Source organism: Oncorhynchus kisutch, linkage group LG27, assembly GCF_002021735.2.
Source record: "Oncorhynchus kisutch isolate 150728-3 linkage group LG27, Okis_V2, whole genome shotgun sequence".
In the NCBI taxonomy this organism is placed as follows: Eukaryota; Metazoa; Chordata; class Actinopteri; order Salmoniformes; family Salmonidae; genus Oncorhynchus; species Oncorhynchus kisutch.
The window spans coordinates 35,465,173-35,491,882 of record NC_034200.2 but is presented as its reverse complement, the minus strand read 5'-3'; the positions used below and the strand labels follow the sequence as shown (position 1 = coordinate 35,491,882).

Here is a 26,710-nt window from a genome sequence, read left to right as displayed (position 1 = left end):
CTAGCTAAATAGGACAAATTAACTAGCAACAGCAAGATAGCTAAATAGGACAAATTAGCTAACAAGTGTACGCTAACTAGCTAAATTACCATAAATGTTTAATGCATTTCGACCTGTCCCCAAATTAATATAATTGGTTCAGAGTTTATTTTTATATTTTAACCTGCGTGTTGAGATCACGTTTGGTTTAGGGGAACAAAATACATTTATGCACGATAGCGCACAATGGCACACGCGCACAGCCGGTTTGAGTTCCGTGTAAGTGCCTTGCTCAAGGGCACTGACATATATTTTTTCTCTCCTTTTCAGCTCGGGTATTCGAACTAGCAACCTTCAGGCCCGACGCTTTAACCACTAGGCTCCCTTCCACCCCCTTCATTTGAAAGCTGCAAGTAGATAGCGGCCTTGCCTTTATCGGTTCAGGAAACGTGTTGGTCATGAACATTTCCCTCTGTGCACTTGTCAAGATATTGTCTTTACACTCATAATGTCAATGTGAATAATTCTCTATCCTTCCTTTTTTTTAAACTTCCAATTTGATCACAAAAAAGGGGAAAAAATGGGAAATGAATTGAACCCCAGTTAACCCGCTTTAAATTTAATACGAGAATTACATCACATTAACAACAAATATGAAGTCAATTAGCGTTTAGCTTTTGATGTGTATGATATTAAACAATACTATCACAGTTGCTTCATTGGTTTCCTCATGAATAATGTGTATTTTAATGCCATATTGTAACGAGTGTGATGAGAGTTGGGAAGCAAATACAGGGAGTGTTTTAATAAATAAACAAAACAATAAACACACAAACAACGCACCAACATGAAAACAGAGTCAATAACACCTGAGGAAAGAACCAAGGGGAGTGACAGATATAGGGAAGGTAATCAAGGAGGTGATGGAGTCCAGGTGAGTGTCATGAGGCGCAGGTGCGCAAGACGATGGTGACAGGTGTGCTGGATAATCAGCAGCCTGATAACCTAGAGGCTGGAGAGGGAGTATATGTGACAGGTGTGCTGGATAATCAGCAGCCTGATAACCTAGAGGCTGGAGAGGGAGTATATGTGACAGGTGTGCTGGATAATCAGCAGCCTGATAACCTAGAGGCTGGAGAGGGAGTATATGTGACAGGTGTGCTGGATAATCAGCAGCCTGATAACCTAGAGGCTGGAGAGGGAGTATATGTGACAGGTGTGCTGGATAATCAGCAGCCTGATAACCTAGAGGCTGGAGAGGGAGTATATGTGACAGGTGTGCTGGATAATCAGCAGCCTGATAACCTAGAGGCTGGAGAGGGAGTATATGTGACAGGTGTGCTGGATAATCAGCAGCCTGATAACCTAGAGGCTGGAGAGGGAGTATATGTGGCACATATAAATAATGATGCTTTAAAGTGGCAACACTGGTCAACAGCTTTATCATAGATTCAATATCTGGCACCGTATCAGTTGTCTCAGATTAGTGCCTTTTAGATCACACCGAATAAGATTACATGGACAGGGTTTGTTGTTTTCAATCTTCCCTGTGACTTGCCCAGACTGCAACTGCGATGAGTAACAACGTAACCTGCTTTGCTCACTACCATGACAAAGACCAAAGCCAGCAGGAGTAGCATTAAGGACAGTGGTGTCTCTCTTTCACACTTGAAGGATCTTTTAAACGACCAAAAATATTTTTAGAAGGAGTTGCTACAACAACAAGAAAATAGCTTCAAGTGTTTTGTCCAAATACTGGTGGAGTCAACTAATAAAAGAATGGCCGACCTGACCAGAGAGGTCCAGGACCCGAAGAACAGTTTGCAGTTCTCCCAGGGTCAGCTCGATGAGTTTAAACAGGAGAACGGCAAGATGACAGCAATCTGTAAGTCAGTGAGAGAGGACATCAGTTCTGTATGTGAATCCATGGTAACAATGACAGATAAATCAGACTATGTCGAGGGAAAATCAAGGCGGAACAACATGGTGTGGACAGAATTGCAGAATCTCCACGAGACCTGGACGGAGTTTGAGGACACAGTGAGGGAAATTATCTCTGAGAAATTGAAGATGGACCACAGGAAGATTGAGGTGAAGCATGCCCACACCCACCATGACTGGGCCTGCCCACCGGCCCAGGTGACAGGCCCAGGCCAATAGTGGTTAAGTTCCTGAGGTTCAAGGACAAGGTAGCTGGAAGGAGCCAAGAACTTGAGAGGAACGTATATCTTCATCAATGGGGACTAACCTGAAGCTCTACACCAGAAGAGGAAAGAACTGATCCCAGCCATGAAAGACATTGCGTACATCTGCTATGACAGGCTCATTGTCCACCCTCCCTCCCAGAAGCCTGGAAGGGATGAGAGAGCCAATCCTTTGGGTTCATAGCTTCAACCCCGAAGCACACACACACACACCAATTGATTAATGGACTGCTGAATGTATATTTTATTATCTTGCTTTGTTTCTTTTCAGTATTATGTCTATCTCTGATAAGCTACCCAGGAAAGGGCTGAAAATAGTCCATATTAATATATGTAGCCTTAGAAATAAGGTTCTTGAAATCAATAACTTGCTAACATCAGATAACATTCATATATTAGCCATTTCTGAGACTCACTTAGTTAATGAATTTGATGATACAGCAGTAGCAATACAAGGATATAGCATTTATAGAAGAGACAGAAATGATCATGGGGGAGGTGTTGCTGTATATATTCAGAGCCATATCCCTGTAATGCTTAGAGAAGATCTTATGTCAAGTGTTATTGAAGTGTTGTGGTGGCAGGTTCACTTGGCTCTTCATCTAAAACCTTTTCTTTTAGGGTGTTGCTATAGGCCACCAAGTGCTAACAGGCAGTATCTAAATCATATGTGTGAAATGCTTGAAAGTGTATGTGATGTACACAGAGAGGTCTACCTTCTTGGGGACTTGAGTATTGACTGGTTTTCATCAAGCTGTCTGCTCAAGAGGAAGATTCTCACTGTAACCAGTGCCTGTAATCTGGTCCAGGTTATTAATCAATCTACCAGGGTGTTTACAAACACTACAGGAACAAGATCATCTACATGTATCGATCACATTTTTACTAATACTGTAGAACTTTGTTCTGAAGCTGTATCCGTACTCAGTGGATATATCCAGGAAAGCCAAAGTTCCAACATCTGGGCCTAAAATAGTGTATAAGAGATCATACAAAAGATTTTTCTGTGACTCTTATGTGGATGATGTTAAAAATATTTGTCGGTCTGATGTGATTAATGAGGAGCATCCAGACGCTGCACTTGATGAATTTATGAAATTGCTTCTGCCAATTATTGATAAACATGCACCTGTTAAGAAACTGACTATCAGAACTGTTAAGGCTGCATGGATTGATGAGGAATTGAACAACTGTATGGTTGAAAGAGATGGGGCAAAAGGAGTGGCTAATAAGTCTGACTGCACATGTGACTGGCTGACTTATTGCAAATTGAGAAATGATGTGACTAAACTCAACAAAAAGAAGAAGAAACTATACTATGAAGCCAAGTTCAAACTTTTCAAACACTTTAAATGAAATTATGGGCACAAAGACAAATTCAACTCCATCTTTCATCAAATCAGATGGCTTATTCATCACAAAACCATTTGATGTTGCCAATTATTTGAATGATCACTTCATTGGCAAACTTAGGCAGGAAATGCCAACAACGAACAGTGAGCCGTCGTACTCATGCATAAAAAAACTAATAATGAAAGAAAGGCATTTCAAATTTGAATTTTGTAAAGTTAGTGTGGGAGAGTGGAACAATGATTGTTATCGATCAATAATGACAAACCTCCTGGCATTGACAACTTAGATGGAATGCTACTGAGGATGGTAGCTGACTCTATAGCCACTCATATCTGTCATATCTTTAATCTGAGCCTAGAGGAAAGTCTTTGTCCTCAGGCCTGGAGGGAAGCCAAAGTCATTCCGCTACCCAAGAGTGGTAAAGCAGCCTTTACTAGTTCTAACAGCAGACCTATAAGCTTGCTGCCAGCTCTTAGCAAACTGTTGGATTTTTTTTGTTGACCAAATACAATGCTATTTCTCTGTAAACAAATTAACAATAGATTTTCAGCACGCTAATAGGCTCTAACCAGAATAGAAAGAGGAGTGGGAGGCCCCGGTGCACAACTGAGAAAGAGGACAAATACATTAGTGTCTAGTTTGAGAAGCAGACACCTCACAAGTCCTCAACTGGCAGCTTCATTAAATAGTACCGGCAAAAATACCAGTCTCAACGTCAACAGTGAAGAGGCGACGCTGGGATGCTGGCCTTCTAGACAGTTGCAAAGAAAAATACATATTTCAGATCCGGCTGAGGCATGAAGGCCTGTTCATCCCGCTGAGGCTTGGGAGCTCGATGATCCGGCAGAGACGTTGCAGCCTGACTAGGCCAGCTGGGCGCAAACACCTGACGATCCGGCTGAGGCCTGATGTGGGATGGGCGCCTTCCGAGCCAACCAAGGCAAGAAACGTCTCGAGCCAGCTAGGGTGTGACAGCCCGACGAGCTGGCTTAAGCACCCCTGGTTCCATCGGTGTCGGGCAGCGGACCCGACGTCACCACCAACCGGAACGTCAGCACTCCCCAATGCTTCGTATGATGGCTGCTGCATTCTGTAAGGACCGCCGCCAGAGACGAGAAGCAGGTACGGGGTCATTTAATTAGAAACAGACAAAGAGCAAGACAGAAACAGGGTCAGCACACGGATACACAATGACAAACAATCATTGTTGCAGCGGGGACAGAGATGGGGAACTGACAACTATAGGGGAGGTAATGAACAGGTGATTGAGTCCAGGTGAGCGCAATAATATGCCGATGCACGTGACGGAGGAAGACAGGTGTGCGTAATGACGGTGGCAGGTGTGCGCAATGCTAGGGAGCCTGGAGCGGGGGGGAAGAGAGGGAGCCGGCGCGACAGCGTTACCTTAGTTTGTAAACTGTTATGGTCAAAACATATAGATTCAATGGTTGTTCATATAGATTCAATGGTTGTAAAGATGGGGAGAGGTCCGCAACAAAGAGATGCTCTGTTTTTTTTGACACCACACTCCAAAAAGCAATTACTCCAGGCTGTAGTTTTGTCTAATCTTGATAATTGTCCAGTCATGTGGTCCAGTGCTGCAAGGAAATACAAAGTTAAGCTGCAGCTGGCCCAGAACAGAGCGGCATATCTTTCTCTTCACTGTAATCAGAGAGCTGATATAAATACTATGCATGGCAGTCTCTCTTGGCTAAGAGTTGAGGAGAGACTGACTGCAACAATTCTTCTATTTATAAGAAACAAAATCCCAAATGATTTGCTTACACACAGCTCTGACACACACTTACCCCACCAGGCATGCCACCAGGGGTCTTTTCACAGTCCCCAAATCCAGAACAAATTCAAGAATACGCGTACAGTATTACATAGAGCCATTATTGAATGGAACTCCATTCCATCTCATATTGCTCAAATAAACAGCAAGCCTGGTTTTAAACAACAGATAAAGCAACACCTTGCAGCACAACACCTCTCCTGTATTATTATATATATTATTATTACTATGACCTAGACCGTTTGTGTGTATGTATTAACATGTAGGCTACTGTACATGTGCCTTTTAAAATAAATGTATGTAGTTCTGTCCTTGAGCTATTCTTGCCATTTAAATGTTCTGTATTATGTCATGTAGACCCCAGGAAGAGTAGCTGCTGCTTTTGCAACAGCTAATGGGGATCCTAATAAAATACCAAATACCAAAAAAATCCTAGATCAACGCTCCTATTCTGAGATGTTTGATACATACCGTACATCCCCAAATCGAATACATTACAACTGCAGAGTATTTCTTTGTGGAAGGGTATTATTTGACTCCCTACGTGCCATGCTGTGTCATAGAATCCTTTTCAACTAATCCTCTTCCCTTTTGTTTGTTTACTTTTTGTTCAATTTTCATATCCTACCTTTTCTGAATTATAGATGACTTCCTAAATATGTATCCACCTTTCAAAACCAGCACAATTATTAGGAAAATGATTCTTCAATAGATGAAGTAGCAAAGAATCTGGGGCCAGATTTACTAAGAGGATGCACCTGTAAAAACATATCAAACTGTTATTTACAGAGGGGACTAGATCACAGAATGCACCTTTACTTACAATTTACCTTCAAATATGATCTTTACACGTTGTGTTTTAGTCCCTCTTGTAAACAAAAGCAGGTGCAGAGTTTGCACAGGTGAGACAGGTCATTCGTTTTAACACATTTAAGAACCATACTCTTCCTTAACTGTTTAACTACTTAATTCTAAATTGAAATTATGGTTCCTGGGACTACTATATACATTTCATTGACACAAATGGCTATGAACTAGCCTGGTCCCAGATCTGTTTGTGCTATCACGTCAACTCATTGTCATGCCAAATGACAATGAGTGGCACGATGGCACAAACAGACTTGTAGCCAGGCTAGGAATGAACCCTCCCATAACATTCTCGAACAGAAGTGGTGAAACAATGATAGAACAATGTTCTCATTAGTAGGGACAAAGCTAACACAAACAATAGTCTGCATTGAAACCTACAGTAGTAGACTAGTTTAGTATTTCTAGTTCAGTCAGCAACACAACAGTCGTGCGCCATTGTTTCATAAAAATCACGTGATTTAGCTAGTTTACTTGTTTTTCCAAGTTGCTGCCATAAGATTTCCTGTCACGTGGAGAAAGTGTTTCCTGTCACGTGGAGAAAGTATTTCCTGTCACGTGGAGAAAGTATTTCCTGTCACGTGGAGAAAGTATTTCCTGTCACGTGGAGAAAGTATTTCCTGTCACGTGGAGAAAGTATTTCCTGTCACGTGGAGAAAGTATTTCCTGTCACGTGGAGAAAGTATTTCCTGTCACGCGGAGAAAGTATTTCCTGTCACGTGGAGAAAGTATTTCCTGTCACGTGGAGAAAGTATTTCCTGTCACGTGGAGAAAGTATTTCCTGTCACGTGGAGAAAGTATTTCCTGTCACGTGGAGAAAGTATTTCCTGTCACGTGGAGAAAGTATTTCCTGTCACGTGGAGAAAGTATTTCCTGTCACGTGGAGAAAGTATTTCCTGTCACGTGGAGAAAGTATTTCCTGTCACGTGGAGAAAGTATTTCCTGTCACGTGGAGAAAGTATTTCCTGTCACGCGGAGAAAGTATTTCCTGTCACGTGGAGAAAGTATTTCCTGTCACGCGGAGAAAGTATTTCCTGTCACGTGGAGAAAGTATTTCCTGTCACGTGGAGAAAGTATTTCCTGTCACGCGGAGAAAGTATTTCCTGTCACGTGGAGAAAGTATTTCCTGTCACGTGGAGAAAGTATTTCCTGTCACGCGGAGAAAGTATTTCCTGTCACGCGGAGAAAGTATTTCCTGTCACGTGGAGAAATAAAAAAATTGTCATCCTGAAACTTTAAAAAAGGTAGGAATATGAAACAGTGTTACTTCCAAGACATCTGTATAAAGCACCGTTAAAACCCATTCAGCTTAAGTATAACTCATCTTGTCTGAGATAGACAGGGATGACTTTAGTACCTATACAGATATAGGATCTTAATTTGAGCCAGTTTGCTACAGCGGGAAAATTATCCTGCAGCAACAGGAAATGTGAATTATTATGTTGATTGTAATTCAAGGATATTTTTTTGTAAGGGTTGATACGTAATATGTTTGGGCAAATAAAGTCTGACATTTTAACCTTGAATGCACTAAAAGTTTGCATTTCCTGCTGTGCTAGAAAATTCTCATAAACCAAAAGAAAAATCAAATTAAGATTCTACATCTGTACTGCTTTCCCCGTTGGGCCTATCTGTTTAAAATCGATTATATGACAATCAGAATTACATGCTGATATAGCTTTGAAGGAGGATGTTGTAGTTCACTTAAACTTCTTAAACGGGTATCTTCACCATTTTACCAGTCATCTATGGAGTCCCAAATTGACACTATGATACTACGCCAGTAATCAGAATCAGTCGGTCATGATCCGACTACTGTTGTATAAGTATAATTGAAAGTCTAATACGTTAACTTCTTAAAGAACGCTGTATAGGACAGGCAGTGACAGTGCCTCCTGGTCCCTGCTGCTTTTGGCCCAACTGCCCCAGAGGAATCAACTGTGCTTTAATGGAGTTTCTAATAGCAGTTGAACTGAAACGACTTGAGGGACGGTGTTGCCATCGTCTCGACGACATCACGATGAGGAATATTAATAGTCTTTATGGTGTCATTGAAGAAGGAAGTGAGTTGTATCGCTGTAGAGATCAGCGGTGCAGGTGTGTTGTGCGATGAGTGGCCTGCAGGACTTGACAAGGGTCTCAAGCCCAACTGAGTGAACTGATAAAGGCAAGGGAATCTACTGGCAGCGTTCACTAACAGATACTTTGAATATGTTTGCTGGAATGTAAATATTGAGTGAACTGGTAAAATCAGAGGAATCTACTCCCAGCATAACAGAGATCAAGACTGCCATTGTGTATGCTGTCCATGATGCTGGAGAGACGGGAGTTGCTGTCCAGCGTCCTGAAACGTATTACTTTGCTGAGGGACCTAAAACGGACATTCCAGGTTGCGTAAGTTTATGACATCAATCCGTTTAATTGCCTATTGGCTGTCCGGCTTAATATGCAGCGCTGTAAACGAATCATTCTATTGGCTTGCCCTAGTGGCCTGCTTAATATGCAGCGTTAAAAATGACCCATTCTTAAAATAGCATATCCTAATACTTCTATGAATGCTGGCTATCTCACATAAATCCACTGAACAAGACCTGTCTGTGGTGTGTGTTAGCTTGTATGAGGACTTGAAACACAAATACTTGAATCTTTCTACAGTATTGCGGGGAGGACGAGTCTCGCGTCACAGCGCTGCGCTTCAGCGGGTAAGTGACAAAACTCGGGACAGAAGCAAGTGTAAAGGGAGCCTGTTATACCGCAGCCTCGGAAGATGTTACTCACACACTCGGCTGGCCAATGAAATTGTTTCCCCCCTCTTTTTCATTATCGCCCAAGAGAGAAAGCATGCAAGGCTAGAGGCTATGTCTCACCGGCGGTGATTGTGTTCGGCTTCGATCGTTCTCCACAGAAACACTGCAGCATATGCGCTCCTTTCTGAAGGAATGGCCTCAGAATCCTCATTGATTTGGGTTGGTGGGAACCTTCCTCAATCCAAGCAATCCGGACAGCTATCACAACACTGGGTCAGGTAGCATAGCGTATAGCCACCTTCACTAAGAGCAGCTGCTCTCTAGGTTCACAAGCCTCAAAACGCCAGAAGGGCACAGTGTCCAGGACAAATTACGCTAAAACGAGGCATCTTGACTGTGTTTTTCTCTCCTCTTCTCAGCCACCGACAATCATTTGTCTTCACAACACTCTGTCTTCCAAGGCTAGGCTACGCAAGGACGTTAGGATGTGCTCCTAATTTGTACAGTCCCTGTCTTTACTAGGGGACGTAATATCAGGGATGGGGAGAGGGGGGGGGGGGATTAGAGAAAGGTGGGCGAGAGAGAGAGCGAGAGAGAGAACGCGAGAGAGAGAGAGAGCGAGAGCGAGAGAGTGAGAGAGACAGAGAGAGAGACAGAGAGAGCGAGAGAGACAGAGAGATAGAGAGAGAGCGCGAGAGACAGAGAGATAGAGAGAGAGAGAGAGAGAGAGAGAGAGACAGAGAGCGAGAGCGAGAGAGTGAGAGAGAGCAAGAGAGAGAGAGACAGAGAGAGCGAGAGAACAGTGCGAGCAGCTTGCACGCGAAAGTTTAACTGCAGGGGTAAGTGGCGGGACAGCCAGGGATGAGGTAATGCAGTAGCCTACCGTGCCGTTTGTCCAGACGACACAATGAGAGCGACGCGGCACGTATGTTGGGATTAAAAGGCCAATGTTCCGCTATATATAGGGGACCGGAGGACAACGTATCGCCTACGTCAGAGGCAGCCGACAGTTTAAAGATAAAGATGACTAAATGCACCAAAATGTCATGATGAAAGAGTAGCCTAAATAAACTCTTAGCCAACAATACCATGCAGGTGTCAAATCCTAGTAGATGGTAAACTCAGCCTCCATCAACTACTAGCCTACTGTGCATAGGCACATCACAGTGGTCACAGTCTGATGATGACTTAGGCAACCTAGACACCTCAGTAGTAAGACCATTTTTGTCCAGGCTTGATTTGTGTCATTTCTTGCAGTACCTATAGGTACCAGTGTGGTACCTACCAGTTCTGTTGAGCTCCCAGTCTTAGGTGAACAAAGACAGACATACAGGTTCGATGACTCAATATCAAATGACAAGCAATGATATGACACATTAAATATCACTGCCTCTTGAAGGACATGCCCCCAACAAGTGCTTAATAGAAGCAGTAAGGTGTGACACTGACAGGTCAGCAAAGACCTTTTGTATTTTAATGAACCGCAAACAAACAAATTGCATAAACTTTAGGGGAAACAGCAGAACTTGACACATTGCACTTTGACCCTTCCATATCCACAGTGTGCAAAATCAATGACATAAACAACCAATAGCCAAAGGGAAGGGGGGGGGGGGGGGGGAGGGGATCAGTCCACTCCTGATAAGTGCTAGTGGGACACTCTGCAAGGCTCGGATGAAGGTGATTACGCCGAAACCTAATCTTGTTTATATGTCCAGTCATTAAATACTCTGATCAAAGCAGATCCTTTTATTCATCTTGTTTTCTGGACATTCACCCTTTGTCCAGGGGTAAGGAAGGCTGTTTTTGGTGGGGATTCTCAAGCTCCTCCGTCAAGCACCTGGTGCCCTTTTATGTTCAAGCTGGGCTGAAGCGCGTCTCGGCACACTTTCTTTCCAGTCAATAAAGAGTAACCTAACAGTTCCCTATTTAGTTTTATATACATATATATAGTATATCACATCATTCCAGCATTTCCACATTTAGGTGTAAATACGATACATTTAGCCCCGTCTCTTCCTGAGGGCCAAACACATTAAGACACTTGCATGACATATAAAACAAAATAGAAAACAGTACATCATATAACATTACACCGCTACATATCTACAATACAAAAATGTTGAATACCATGATTCTCAACAGAGAGACCCGGATCGACATAGAGCTAAATATTTTGGGTGTGATTGTGCAACGCAGTCCTCCGGGTCCAAAACCACTGCATTGTAGGGCTCTGTCCCAAGTGGAACACTATTCCCTACATAGTGCACTACTTTGGACCAGAGCCCTATGGAACCCTAATCCCTATATAGTGCACTACTTTGGACCAGAGCCCTATGGAACCCTATTCCCTATATAGTGCACTACTTTGGACCAGAGCCCTATGGAACCCTATTCCCTATATAGGGCACTACTTCGGACCAGAGCCCTATGGAACCCAGGAGTCAGCTGTACATAGCAATCTCAGAAATAAGCGACATTGTGTATTGTTGCTGAACCATTCTAAATATTAGGATTATGGTGTGTGGTATATATTATGACGAGGCGACATCGTTGCTTTTGGTGCTTTGCACAGAGGACCCTACCTGTCCCGTGACAGTGAGTTGAAGTAAGTCTCGCGTTGCTATACCTCCAGAAACACGTGGTTGTCAGGGAAGCCTGGTTCGCAGCCGAGGCTAAGTTTCAGTAATGAAGAAAATCCGAATCACACAGTGGATGCTCATCCCCTTTGGGCTACATACTATTGAAACACTAGAAGAGGGGACAAAGCAATGTGAGGGCAATGCTCAAAATAATCGCAAATACATACATTCTTACAGTAGAGGGCACTGTTACATTTCTATGGAGAGGGAGCTGAGAAGAGAACATGAGATTTTGAAAAGGCAGGGGGAGAGTTGGTGAAGGATGAGCGGAGAGACAGAGAAAGTAGTTCAAGACATCCACAGAGTTCCTTTATTTAACTGAATGTGTAGCTGATACAAGACTAGTTTTTCTCCTGATGGCCACCGATGTTGAACAGTGTTGTGCCCTCTTCAATGTTTACCCTTTTTAAATGGATTTATTTCACCTTTTTTTAACTAGGTAAGTGGGTTAAGAACAAATTCTTATTTACAATGACGGCCTATACCTGGACAAACCTGGACAGCACTGGGCCAATTGTGCGCCGCCCTCTGGGACTCCCAATCATGGCCGGTTGTGATACAGCCTGGATTCGAACCAGGGTGTCTGTAGTGACGCCTCTAGCACTGAGATGCAGTGCCTTAGACTGCTGCGCCACTCGTGCGCAAGGGTCCCTGCCAAGATATAGGCCATCATCTATTGATAAATTGGTGCAGAAAGGCACATTTTCTTTCATGAGTGGTTGTGCAATGAGCCAAGGCTGTAGTCAAAAGGGATTTTCACACTACTGAGCCGAACCAGGCCAAACCATGCTATCGGGCTGGCCTGGTTCCGCATTAACCATAGCTGCTGGAACGGTGGTGGAAAGAAAGTATCTAGGACAGCACCGTTTTGGTTCAGGTGGTCGCCACAGTGTGAAGAGGACACAACACTCTGAAGAGGACACAACACTCTGAAGAGGACACAACACTGTGAAGAGGACACAACACTCTGAAGAGGACACAACACTGTGAAGGGGACACAACACGGTGAAGAGGACACAACACGGTGAAAATGACACAACACTGAAGAGGACACAACACTGAAGAGGACACAACTGTGAAGAGGGCACAACACTGTGAAGAGGGTACAACACTGTGAAGTGGACACAACACTGAAAAGGACACAACACTGAAAAGGACACAACACTGAAGAGGACACAACACTGAAGAGGACACAACACTGAAGAGGACACAACACTGAAGAGGGCACAACACTGAAGAGGGCACAACACTGAAGAGGGCACAACACTGTGAAGAGACACAACAGTGTGAAGAGGACACAACACTGTGAAGAGGACACAACACTGTGAAGAAGGCACACCACTGTGAAGAGGACACAACACTGTGAAGAGGACACAACACTGTGAAGAGGGCACAACATTGAAGAGGACACAACACTGTGAAGCGGACACAACACACGACACTGAAAAGGACACAACACTGAAGAGGGCACAACACTGAAAAGGACACAACACTGTGAAGAGGACACAACACTGAAGAGGACACAACACTGAAGAGGACACAACACTGAAGAGGGCACAACACTGAAGAGGGCACAACACTGTGAAGAGACACAACAGTGTGAAGAGGACACAACACTGAAGAGGACACAACACTGTGAAGAAGGCACACCACTGTGAAGAGGACACAACACTGTGAAGAGGGCACAACACTGTGAAGAAGGCACAACACTGTGAAGAGGACACAACACTGTGAAGAGGGCACAACAGTGAAGAGGACACAACACTGTGAAGAGGACACAACACTGTGAAGGGGCACAACACTGAAAAGGACACAACACTGAAGAGGACACAACACTGAAGAGGACACAACACTGAAAAGGACACAACACTGAAGAGGACACAACACTGTGAAGAGGACACAACACTGTGAAGAGGACACAACACTGTGAAGAGGACACAACACTGAAGAGGACACAACACTGAAGAGGACACAACACTGAAGTGGACACAACACTGAAGAGGACACAACACTGAAGTGGACACAACACTGTGAAGAGGACACAACACTGAAGAGAACACAACACTGTGAAGAGGACACAACACTGAAGAGGACACAACACTGAAGCGGACACAACACTGTGAAGAGGACACAACACTGTGAAGAGGACACAACACTGAAGAGGACCCAACACTGTGAAGTGGACACAACACTGAAGAGGACCCAACACTGAAGCGGACCCAACACTGAAGAGGACACAACACTGAAGAGGGCACAACACTGAAGAGGACACAACACTGAAGAGGACACAACACTGTGAAGAGACACAACACTGTGAAGAGGACACAACACTGTGAAGAGGACACAACACTGAAGAGGACACAACACTGAAGAGGACACAACACTGTGAAGAGGACACAACACGGTGAAGAGGACACAACACTGTGAAGAGGACACAACACTGAAGAGGGCACAACACTGTGAGGAAGACACAACAGTGTAAAGCGGACACAACCGTGTGAAGGGGACAACACTGTGAAGAGGACACAGGTTTTCAACATCTGCGGCCATCAGGAGAAAAAAATGCTCTCGTATCAGCTACAGATTTAGTAAACAGATATCTGTAAACCATAGATCCATCTAGAACTACCAGAAAGACTAACAAGTCGGAGCATTCAATAACGTGTGTCACATACTAGGCTACACAGTGATGTTATCCAAGCTCAGATACACAGAGAACAGGGACTGGTATAACTGTAATCACGCTTATGAGTTTACTGCTGCTCTTTAATTATTTGTTACTTTTATTTCTTATTTTTTTAGGTATTTTTCTTAAAACTGCATTGTTGGTTAAGGGCTTGTAAGTAAGCATTTCACTGTAAGGTCTACATCTGTTGTATTCACGAATGTGACAAATAAAATATAATTTGATTTGATTTAACTGTGTTAGTGTGCTGTTTGGATAGCCCTGAAGCAAACGTGGGCTTTGATCGAATTAGGAATTTGTATTTGAGGGTTTAGGACTTGGTTGAGGATAGAGAGACAATAGAGAGAAAAAGACAGTAGAGGGAAGGAGGAGGGAGGGAGAGGGTTAAGAAAAAGGGGACAATGGGAAGAGAGCAGAAAACAATGACTCACGCTTCGATCACACCGACAGCGTCATCGCATTTTGGTACACCAGATTTACATTCATTTCCAATGGAACGCTGCGTTTCCCTTGCAGCATAGCGTTGCAGAGGCAGTTGCAGTGTGTTCTGTGTGGTTCATACAGTACGTTGGATTTATCGAATGTATGCGTCAAACTGTATGTGTCGACGGTTTGACAGAAATGGTAGCAGAAGGGGAATGTTGATCTTTTTGTTGCACACATCCAGATGATGCTGTGTACTATTTTGCGCAATGACGCTGTCGGTGTGTTGGAAGCATAACGGGGAGAGAGAAAGGGAAGGAGGAGGAACAGCAGGAGGAGGCAGTGGTCCCAGAGACAGAGCCATTTCAGTCGTCTTATCCTGCTGCAGAGCCACCCTCTCAATCAGAGGAGCGAGAGAGAGAGAGAGAGAGAGAGAGAGAGAGAGAGAGAAAGAGAGAGAGAGAGAGAGGATGATTTACATAGAGAGAAAGGGAAATAGATTGATTATGCAGGAAGGGGTCAATCTAGTTTATTTTATAGTCTTATTTCTAGAATTCAATTCATAATGAAATTGTGTGGTCGCAATGGACAATTTTAAGAACTTACTTCAAATGATTTAACCCTGTTGGTAACATGCCAATTGGAATGTAGTGGTCCTCGTTTTTAATGAAGCCAAATCAGGCAATTTACCATATACTTTTTTTCGTCCCAATTTCAATCTTTTATCAATTGCTGCAACCGATCACGTCCGGTTGTGACACAGCCTGGGTCTGACACAGCCTGGGTCTGACACAGCCTGGGTCTGACACAGCCTGGGTCTGTAGGGACGCCTAAAGCACTGCGATGCAGTGCCTTAGACTGTTGCACCACTCGGGAGGCCAGCAATTTATCATTGTAAGAAGTAATATGTTTCAAGACCCTCCCTGGACAGCAACTCAGTTCTTTCTTGGGATGTTCATGTTTCAGCACCATGGACAGCAAACATATTGGTAGTCTTGATTTATTAGTAAATACTAAATAGCTAGAGAACTGTGAAATAACGATTAAAAGGTCCAATCTGTCATTTAAAAAGACTGACTTTACCTCTTTGTTTTTGGTAAACTTAGGGATGGGGCTGGTGGAAATGCAGAGACATATCTTTTTTAATATATGACTCTGGGTTAATGTAACCATTCACAAATTCATATACAGGATACTAACAGTGAAGATTGTATAATGTACAACCTTCGATTTTGAGTTATGATACAGTAAGACAGTTAGGTATTTCTAAGTTATAATTCTTCAAGAACCAATATATAATTATCTGAACATTGAACAGCAGGAAATCTCACAGATTGAGCTCTTAGGTGGAGGTGACAATAAAAGGTGACCAAAAGGTCATTCTGGTAAGACAGCATAGACTCTGAACAATATGCAGAGAGTAGTACACCAATGATGTTGTTGGTTTTTACAGTATAAACGGTACAGGAATATTCTCTGATAACCCATATGGAAATGATTTATACAAATGTTATCTGAGTCAATCTTCATATAAGTCAATCTTATATGATTATGGCCTACTTCCTATAAGAAAACACACAAAACATGATTCTTATACAAATCCTGTGTTTCACACATGTGACATCATATCAAACAGATGGTCAAGTCAAACAGATGGTTCTTCTATTATGCCAGTGTGTGATTGTGGTCTTATAACACACATATATAAGACACATATCACGTATATATTACTTCGATGTTTCAGGAGTAGGCCTGCCCATATAAGAATCCTTATATGATTCATATAGACCCTTTTCCATATGGGAATATACCAACGATTCCTGCTTGCCTCTTCCCAATCCATTTTAAAGGGAAATATCACCATGACAATGACTCCAGACACTGCATGTAGATGTTGGTGTAGATCCTAGAGAAGTAGTTAACAGTAGATCTTCCATTTGAGCCAAGTCCGTTTTGGCTGTGATACTGCTGTAGCCGCCGGGCGCTTGGCCCGACCCCTCTCTTATTTCCCCTCATTGCGTCAACAGAAGCGAGGTTAAAATGTTCACCTTGTAAAGTGATAGGAGCTTAAAACCAGACAGTAATGGGAACTGTACAGCCGAACACTCCAAGTTGAAAGTGCAAGTTAAATCTTGTTATAAGTCGTATAAAGTCGATAATGTACAGTAATCATAAACATCATTTGACATTCCTCATGACAATAATAAAATGTGTCATTATCCATTTATGCGGATATAGAATAAACAATAATAATTTCTGGAACATGCCATATCATGGTGCTGCAGCTTGTCAACAACAACAAGGTCACTGTTGATCAGGGACGGACTGGGAAAAGAAATCGGCCTGGGTATTTCTAACACACCGGCCCATTGTTTTCCTTGAGACACCCATTATTAGCCAAATAATGATCATTCTGCGCTAAAACCCCAATTTACCAAGGCCCACTAGGCAAAAAAAATGGACCAACCCATCTGGCATTTGCCAGAAATGCCAGATGGCCAATCCGTCTCTGCTGTTAGATTACACACTTCTGCATGCATCATCCTTTTTATGGCAAGTTGTTATGATCCAAACTATTCAACTACAGATAACGGAAATCTCATACAAAATTAACACATTCCGTTTTGCAATTCTAACATGTTCCATGGCATGTGAAATGCCTCGATAACCTGTTTCCAGTTCATTTTTAATGTATTTAGGCACTAAAAACGCACTCCACATATGGAGTGAAATTTAGTACCAAAAGTCTGTGAATGTAAACAACATTTTGAGTAGTGAATGGTGGCTTTTCTACGAAAGTAATACGTTGTGAATGTAAAAAAATTAATGAATAGAAATTTGAACGTATTATAAGACTGTTTTGACAAACAAATAAACATTATTATCAGTGTAAAGCACAAATCATTTCTGTCTTTTCTCTTTTTCACATTCAACTTTCACTTGCATGTGTTTAATCTCTTCCAAGTATGCAGACTGTATTCCACCCACAGACTTTTGGCACTCATCTTGTATAGAATTCAGCAGGTACCTGCACTCAAACCATTAAAAAAGAACAAGGAGGACGAGGTGCAAAAATATTCCAGCACTGAGGATGGAATAGACGACCAAATGTACACTCTTCTAAAGGACCAAATGTACACTCTTCTAAAGGACCAAATGTACGGTTTTTTAGACAACAAAATGTACGGTCTTTTAGACAACAAAATGTACAGTCTTTTAGACAACAAAATGTACGATCTTTTAGACAACAAAAAGTACAGTCTTTTAGACAACAAAATGTACGATCTTTTAGACAACAAAATGTACAGTCTTTTAGACAACAAAATGTACAGTCTTTTAGACAACAAAATGTACAGTCTTTTAGACAACAAAATGTACGGTCTTTTAGACAACAAATGTACAGTCCTTTAGACAACAAAATGTACGGTCTTTTAGACAACAAAATGTACGGTCTTTTAGACAACAAAATGTACGGTCTTTTAGACAACAAAATGTACGGTCTTTTAGACAACAAAATGTACGGTCTTTTAGACAACAAAATGTACGGTCTTTTAGACAACAAAATGTACGGTCTTTTAGATGACAAAAATGTACGGTCTTTTAGACAACAAAATGTACGGTCTTTTAGACAACAAAATGTACGGTCTTTTAGACAACAAAATGTACGGTCTTTTAGACAACAAAATGTACGGTCTTTTAGACAACAAAATGTACGGTCTTTTAGACAACAAAATGTACAGTCTTTTAGACAACAAAATGTACGGTCTTTTAGACAACAAAATGTACGGTCTTTTAGACAACAAAATGTACGGTCTTTTAGACAACAAAATGTACGGTCTTTTAGAAAACAAAATGTACGGTCTTTTAGACAACAAAATGTACGGTCTTTTAGACAACAGAATGTACGGTCTTTTAGACAACAAAATGTACAGTCTTTTAGACAACAAAATGTACGGTCTTTTAGACAACAAAATGTACGGTCTTTTAGACAACAAAATGTACGGTCTTTTAGACAACAAAATGTACGGTCTTTTAGACAACAAAATGTACGGTCTTTTAGACAACAAAATGTACGGTCTTTTAGACAACAAAATGTACGGTCTTTTAGATGACAAAAATGTACGGTCTTTTAGACAACAAAATGTACGGTCTTTTAGACAACAAAATGTACGGTCTTTTAGACAACAAAATGTACGGTCTTTTAGACAACAAAATGTACGGTCTTTTAGACAACAAAATGTACGGTCTTTTAGACAACAAAATGTACAGTCTTTTAGACAACAAAATGTACGGTCTTTTAGACAACAAAATGTACGGTCTTTTAGACAACAAAATGTACGGTCTTTTAGACAACAAAATGTACGGTCTTTTAGAAAACAAAATGTACGGTCTTTTAGACAACAAAATGTACGGTCTTTTAGACAACAGAATGTACGGTCTTTTAGACAACAAAATGTACAGTCTTTTAGACAACAAAATGTACGGTCTTTTAGACAACAAAATGTACGGTCTTTTAGACAACAAAATGTGCGGTCTTTTAGACAACAAAATGTACGGTCTTTTAGACAACAAAATGTACGGTCTTTTAGACAACAAAATGTACGGTCTTTTAGACAACAAAATGTACGGTCTTTTAGACAACAAAATGTATGGTCTTTTAGACAACAAAATGTACGGTCTTTTAGACAACAAAATGTACGGTCTTTTAGACAACAAAATGTACGGTCTTTTAGACAACAAAATGTACGGTCTTTTAGACAACAAAATGTACGGTCTTTTAGACAACAAAATGTACGGTCTTTTAGACAACAAAATGTACGGTCTTTTAGACAACAAAATGTACGGTCTTTTAGACAACAAAATGTACGGTCTTTTAGACAACAAAATGTACAGTCTTTTAGACAACAAAATGTACGGTCTTTTAGACAACAAAATGTACGGTCTTTTAGACAACAAAATGTACGGTCTTTTAGACAACAAAATGTACGGTCTTTTAGACAACAAAATGTACGGTCTTTTAGACAACAAAATGTACAGTCTTTTAGACAACAAAATGTACAGTCTTTTAGACAACAAAATGTACGGTCTTTTAGACAACAGAATGTACGGTCTTTTAGACAACAAAATGTACGGTCTTTTAGACAACAAAATGTACAGTCTTTTAGACAACAAAATGTACAGTCTTTTAGACAACAAAATGTACGGTCTTTTAGACAACAAAATGTACGGTCTTTTAGACAACAAAATGTACAGTCTTTTTTGTTTAGCCTTTTTGCACTTTACACTGGCACATTTTTCATTCTTACGAGCATGGAATTAAATGATGTATATTTTTTGCACCTCGGCAACCTTGTTTTTGTCTTCTCTTTATGGTTTGAGTGTGAGTGTTTTTGTCTTCTCTTTATGGTTTGAGTGTGAGTGTTTTTGTCTTCTCTTTATGGTTTGAGTGTGAGTGTTTTTGTCTTCTCTTTATGGTTTGAGTGTGAGTGTTTTTGTCTTCTCTTTATGGTTTGAGTGTGAGTGTTTTTGTCTTCTCTTTATGGTTTGAGTGTGAGTGTTTTTGTCTTCTCTTTATGGTTTGAGTGTGAGTGTTTTTGTCTTCTCTTATGGTTTGAGTGTGAGTGTTTTTGTCTTCTCTTTATGGTTTGAGTGTGAGTGTTTTTGTCTTCTCTTTATGGTTTGAGTGTGAGTGTTTTTGTCTTCTCTTTATGGTTTGAGTGTGAGTGTTTTTGTCTTCTCTTTATGGTTTGAGTGTGAGTGTTTTTGTCTTCTCTTTATGGTTTGAGTGTGAGTGTTTTTGTCTTCTCTTTATGGTTTGAGTGTGAGTGTTTTTGTCTTCTCTTTATGGTTTGAGTGTGAGTGTTTTTGTCTTCTCTTTATGGTTTGAGTGTGAGTGTTTTTGTCTTCTCTTTATGGTTTGAGTGTGAGTGTTTTTGTCTTCTCTTTATGGTTTGAGTGTGAGTGTTTTTGTCTTCTCTTTATGGTTTGAGTGTGAGTGTTTTTGTCTTCTCTTTATGGTTTGAGTGTGAGTGTTTTTGTCTTCTCTTTATGGTTTGAGTGTGAGTGTTTTTGTCTTCTCTTTATGGTTTGAGTGTGAGTGTTTTTGTCTTCTCTTTATGGTTTGAGTGTGAGTGTTTTTGTCTTCTCTTTATGGTTTGAGTGTGAGTGTTTTTGTCTTCTCTTTATGGTTTGAGTGTGAGTGTTTTTGTCTTCTCTTTATGGTTTGAGTGTGAGTGTTTTGTCTTCTCTTTATGGTTTGAGTGTGAGTGTTTTTGTCTTCTCTTTATGGTTTGAGTGTGAGTGTTTTTGTCTTCTCTTTATGGTTTGAGTGTGAGTGTTTTTGTCTTCTCTTTATGGTTTGAGTGTGAGTGTTTTGTCTTCTCTTTATGGTTTGAGTGTGAGTGTTTTTGTCTTCTCTTTATGGTTTGAGTGTGAGTGTTTTTGTCTTCTCTTTATGGTTTGAGTGTGAGTGTTTTTTGTCTTCTCTTTATGGTTTGAGTGTGAGTGTTTTTGTCTTCTCTTTATGGTTTGAGTGTGAGTGTTTTTGTCTTCTCTTTATGGTTTGAGTGTGAGTGTTTTTGTCTTCTCTTTATGGTTTGAGTGTGAGTGTTTTTGTCTTCTCTTTATGGTTTGAGTGTGAGTGTTTTTGTCTTCTCTTTATGGTTTGAGTGTGAGTGTTTTTGTCTTCTCTTTATGGTTTGAGTGTGAGTGTTTTTGTCTTCTCTTTATGGTTTGAGTGTGAGTGTTTTTGTCTTCTCTTTATGGTTTGAGTGTGAGTGTTTTTGTCTTCTCTTTATGGTTTGAGTGTGAGTGTTTTTGTCTTCTCTTTATGGTTTGAGTGTGAGTGTTTTTGTCTTCTCTTTATGGTTTGAGTGTGAGTGTTTTTGTCTTCTCTTTATGGTTTGAGTGTGAGTGTTTTTGTCTTCTCTTCTCTTTATGGTTTGAGTGTGAGTGTTTTTGTCTTCTCTTTATGGTTTGAGTGTGAGTGTTTTTGTCTTCTCTTTATGGTTTGAGTGTGAGTGTTTTTGTCTTCTCTTTATGGTTTGAGTGTGAGTGTTTTTGTCTTCTCTTTATGGTTTGAGTGTGAGTGTTTTTGTCTTCTCTTTATGGTTTGAGTGTGAGTGTTTTTGTCTTCTCTTTATGGTTTGAGTGTGAGTGTTTTTGTCTTCTCTTTATGGTTTGAGTGTGAGTGTTTTTGTCTTCTCTTTATGGTTTGAGTGTGAGTGTTTTTGTCTTCTCTTTATGGTTTGAGTGTGAGTGTTTTTGTCTTCTCTTTATGGTTTGAGTGTGAGTGTTTTTGTCTTCTCTTTATGGTTTGAGTGTGAGTGTTTTTGTCTTCTCTTTATGGTTTGAGTGTGAGTGTTTTTGTCTTCTCTTTATGGTTTGAGTGTGAGTGTTTTTGTCTTCTCTTTATGGTTTGAGTGTGAGTGTTTTTGTCTTCTCTTTATGGTTTGAGTGTGAGTGTTTTTGTCTTCTCTTTATGGTTTGAGTGTGAGTGTTTTTGTCTTCTCTTTATGGTTTGAGTGTGAGTGTTTTTGTCTTCTCTTTATGGTTTGAGTGTGAGTGTTTTTGTCTTCTCTTTATGGTTTGAGTGTGAGTGTTTTTGTCTTCTCTTTATGGTTTGAGTGTGAGTGTTTTTGTCTTCTCTTTATGGTTTGAGTGTGAGTGTTTTTGTCTTCTCTTTATGGTTTGAGTGTGAGTGTTTTTGTCTTCTCTTTATGGTTTGAGTGTGAGTGTTTTTGTCTTCTCTTTATGGTTTGAGTGTGAGTGTTTTTGTCTTCTCTTTATGGTTTGAGTGTGAGTGTTTTTGTCTTCTCTTTATGGTTTGAGTGTGAGTGTTTTTGTCTTCTCTTTATGGTTTGAGTGTGAGTGTTTTTGTCTTCTCTTTATGGTTTGAGTGTGAGTGTTTTTGTCTTCTCTTTATGGTTTGAGTGTGAGTGTTTTTGTCTTCTCTTTATGGTTTGAGTGTGAGTGTTTTTGTCTTCTCTTTATGGTTTGAGTGTGAGTGTTTTTGTCTTCTCTTTATGGTTTGAGTGTGAGTGTTTTTGTCTTCTCTTTATGGTTTGAGTGTGAGTGTTTTTGTCTTCTCTTTATGGTTTGAGTGTGAGTGTTTTTGTCTTCTCTTTATGGTTTGAGTGTGAGTGTTTTTGTCTTCTCTTTATGGTTTGAGTGTGAGTGTTTTTGTCTTCTCTTTATGGTTTGAGTGTGAGTGTTTTGTCTTCTCTTTATGGTTTGAGTGTGAGTGTTTTTGTCTTCTCTTTATGGTTTGAGTGTGAGTGTTTTTGTCTTCTCTTTATGGTTTGAGTGTGAGTGTTTTTGTCTTCTCTTTATGGTTTGAGTGTGAGTGTTTTTGTCTTCTCTTTATGGTTGAGTGTGAGTGTTTTTGTCTTCTCTTTATGGTTTGAGTGTGAGTGTTTTTGTCTTCTCTTTATGGTTTGAGTGTGAGTGTTTTTGTCTTCTCTTTATGGTTTGAGTGTGAGTGTTTTTGTCTTCTCTTTATGGTTTGAGTGTGAGTGTTTTTGTCTTCTCTTTATGGTTTGAGTGTGAGTGTTTTTTGTCTTCTCTTTATGGTTTGAGTGTGAGTGTTTTTGTCTTCTCTTTATGGTTTGAGTGTGAGTGTTTTTGTCTTCTCTTTATGGTTGAGTGTGAGTGTTTTTGTCTTCTCTTTATGGTTTGAGTGTGAGTGTTTTTGTCTTCTCTTTATGGTTTGAGTGTGAGTGTTTTTGTCTTCTCTTTATGGTTTGAGTGTGAGTGTTTTTGTCTTCTCTTTATGGTTTGAGTGTGAGTGTTTTTGTCTTCTCTTTATGGTTTGAGTGTGAGTACTTGCTGAACTTGATTGATATTTTTTCTCTCACGCACCGGCCACCATTCATTCAAGCCTGAGCCCCTAATGCTGCTTGTCTCCTCCTCTTGCATACAAATTAGATTCGTTGTGGTAATTTGGGGATTTGTACAGTTGTAGAACTTACCTCACAGATTACAGAAACATCAACCGCTAAGACCATGCAGCAGCTCCACTTCATCAGCTAGCCACAAGCATTAGACTGCTACACAATTGTGGTGACATTGTCACAAGATTAAAGGGTCATGATCGTGCTAAAATAAACAACAAGCAAATAGCAGTGGTCAGATATTTCAATACCAGCAGCAGCAGCGAAATCGGAATCCAACATGACAGTGCCCAGCAGCGTTTTCAGGTGAGAAGAGGAGAAGAGGCCTACACAGGAAGAAAGAAGCAAGAAGGCTGAAGGGGAAGACTCCCACACAAACACTACGCTAGACTGTAAACAACCTAAACTAGTTCATTATACAACTCCCACACAAACACTACGCTAGACTGTAAACAACCCAAACTAGTTCATTATACAACTCCCACACAAACACTACGCTAGAATGTAAACAACCCAAACTAGTTCATTTAACATACAGACTTTCTACGAGTTCTAGTTTCTTCAAACTATCTACTGTTCAGCTATTTTTACCTACCTTTTTCAACACGAACGTTAGAATTGTAAATATTCCGCAATGAATCTGCAAATAATTTAACTAGAAATCTCCAGTGATGCTTTGAAACATCTACAACAATCTCTCTCTCTCTCTCTTTCCACTGCTATCACCAACTTAAAGGCTCAGCGTTAGCCTGGTCCCAGGTTTGTGCTGTACAACCAACTTGTTCACTGCCAAACATGGCTCCCCAACCACATCTGTCCGTGTTCTACAGCTCCTTGTAGGTCTACCATCCATCCATACTCATAGCCAGAACTCTGCGATTTTTATGAAACGTTTGGCTGTAATAAACTCGTTTGTGGGAGTGCTGATGATTGTGACGCTCACAAGTTAGCGTGCCACTAAGTTAATAACCATGGGCCCTAATAATCATGAATGATTTAGCCTGTCACTAAGTGAATAATCATGAATGATTTAGCCTGTCACTAAGTTAATAATCATGAATGATTTAGCCTGTCACTAAGTTAATAATCATGAATGATTTAGCATGTCACTAAGTTAATAATCATGAATGAGTTAGCCTGTCACTAAGTGAATAATCATGAATGATTTAGCCTGTCACTAAGTTAATAATCATGAATGATTTAGCCTGTCACTAAGTTAATAATCATGAATGAGTTAGCCTGTCACTAAGTTAATAATCATGAATGATTTAGCCTGTCACTAAGTTAATAATCATGAATGATTTAGCCTGTCACTAAGTTAATAATCATGAATGATTTAGCCTGTCACTAAGTTAATAATCATGAATGATTTAGCATGTCACTAAGTTAATAATCATGAATGAGTTAGCCTGTCACTAAGTTAATAATCATGAATGATTTAGCCTGTCACTAAGTTAATAATCATGAATGATTTAGCCTGTCACTAAGTTAATAATCATGAATGAGTTAGCCTGTCACTAAGTTAATAATCATGAATGATTTAGCTTGTCACTAAGTTAATAATCATGAATGATTTAGCCTGTCACTAAGTTAATAATCATGAATTATTTAGCATGTCACTAAGTTAATAATCATGAATGAGTTAGCCTGTCACTAAGTTAATAATCATTAATGATTTAGCCTGTCTCTAAGTTAATAACCATGAATGAGTTAGCCTGTCGCTAAGTTAATAACCATGAATGAGTTAGCCTGTCACTAAGTTAATAATCATGAATGAGTTAGCCTGTCACTAAGTTAATAATCATGAATGAGTTAGCCTGTCACTAAGTTAATAATCATGAATGAGTTAGCCTGTCACTAAGTTAATAATCATGAATGAGTTAGCCTGTCACTAAGTTAATAATCATGGGCCCTAATAATCATGATTGTAGGTCTACCATCCATCCATACTCATAGCCAGAACTCTGCGATTTTTATGAAACGTTTGGCTGTAATAAACTCGTTTGTGGGAGTGCTGATGATTGTGACGCTCACAAGTTAGCGTGCCACTAAGTTAATAACCATGGGCCCTAATAATCATGAATGATTTAGCCTGTCACTAAGTTAATAATCATGAATGATTTAGCCTGTCACTAAGTTAATAATCATGAATGATTTAGCCTGTCACTAAGTTAATAATCATGAATGATTTAGCATGTCACTAAGTTAATAATCATGAATGAGTTAGCCTGTCACTAAGTTAATAATCATGAATGATTTAGCCTGTCACTAAGTTAATAATCATGAATGATTTAGCCTGTCACTAAGTTAATAATCATGAATGAGTTAGCCTGTCACTAAGTTAATAATCATGAATGATTTAGCTTGTCACTAAGTTAATAATCATGAATGATTTAGCCTGTCACTAAGTTAATAATCATGAATTATTTAGCATGTCACTAAGTTAATAATCATGAATGAGTTAGCCTGTCACTAAGTTAATAATCATTAATGATTTAGCCTGTCTCTAAGTTAATAACCATGAATGAGTTAGCCTGTCGCTAAGTTAATAACCATGAATGAGTTAGCCTGTCACTAAGTTAATAATCATGAATGAGTTAGCCTGTCACTAAGTTAATAATCATGAATGAGTTAGCCTGTCACTAAGTTAATAATCATGAATGAGTTAGCCTGTCACTAAGTTAATAATCATGAATGAGTTAGCCTGTCACTAAGTTAATAATCATGGGCCCTAATAATCATGATTGAGTTCGCCTGTCACTAAGTTAATAATCATGATTGAGTTAGCCTGTCACTAAGTTAATAATCATGGGCCCTAATAATCATGAATGAGTTAGCCTGTCACTAAGTTAATAACCATGGGCCCTAATAATCATGATTGAGTTCGCCTGTCACTAAGTTAATAATCATGAATGAGTTACATGGCACTCTGCTGCTGATAGATACATCAGCAGCCCCCAATCCCCTCCAGGCGAAAGCAAACATTGGTTGAGTCAATCTAGTTTATTAAAACTGAATTTATCATGCTCCATCAATATAGCTGATTGGTTGAATTAGCAAATAAATTGATCGACATAGTCTTTGTCTCATTGTTACCCAGATTTCAACCACAAATTATACCAA

The 26,710-nt window shown here is 40.2% G+C and overlaps 1 protein-coding gene across 2 annotated transcripts in view; it reads right to left on the bottom strand.

Moving 5' to 3' along the window:
* LOC109872178 (fibroblast growth factor 12) overlaps nt 1-26,710 on the bottom strand; it is an 89,939-nt gene that overhangs the window by 57,573 nt on the left and 5,656 nt on the right. The window contains exon 1 of one of the 2 annotated variants that reach the window (XM_031807193.1): nt 9,066-9,578. The exons of the other annotated variant lie outside the window; for it this stretch is intronic. Coding sequence (XP_031663053.1) covers nt 9,066-9,156 — 91 coding nt within the window. The 5' untranslated portion in view covers nt 9,157-9,578. Of the gene's footprint in view, nt 1-9,065; nt 9,579-26,710 lie in introns of those variants that run through there. 2 annotated transcript variants of the gene reach the window in all.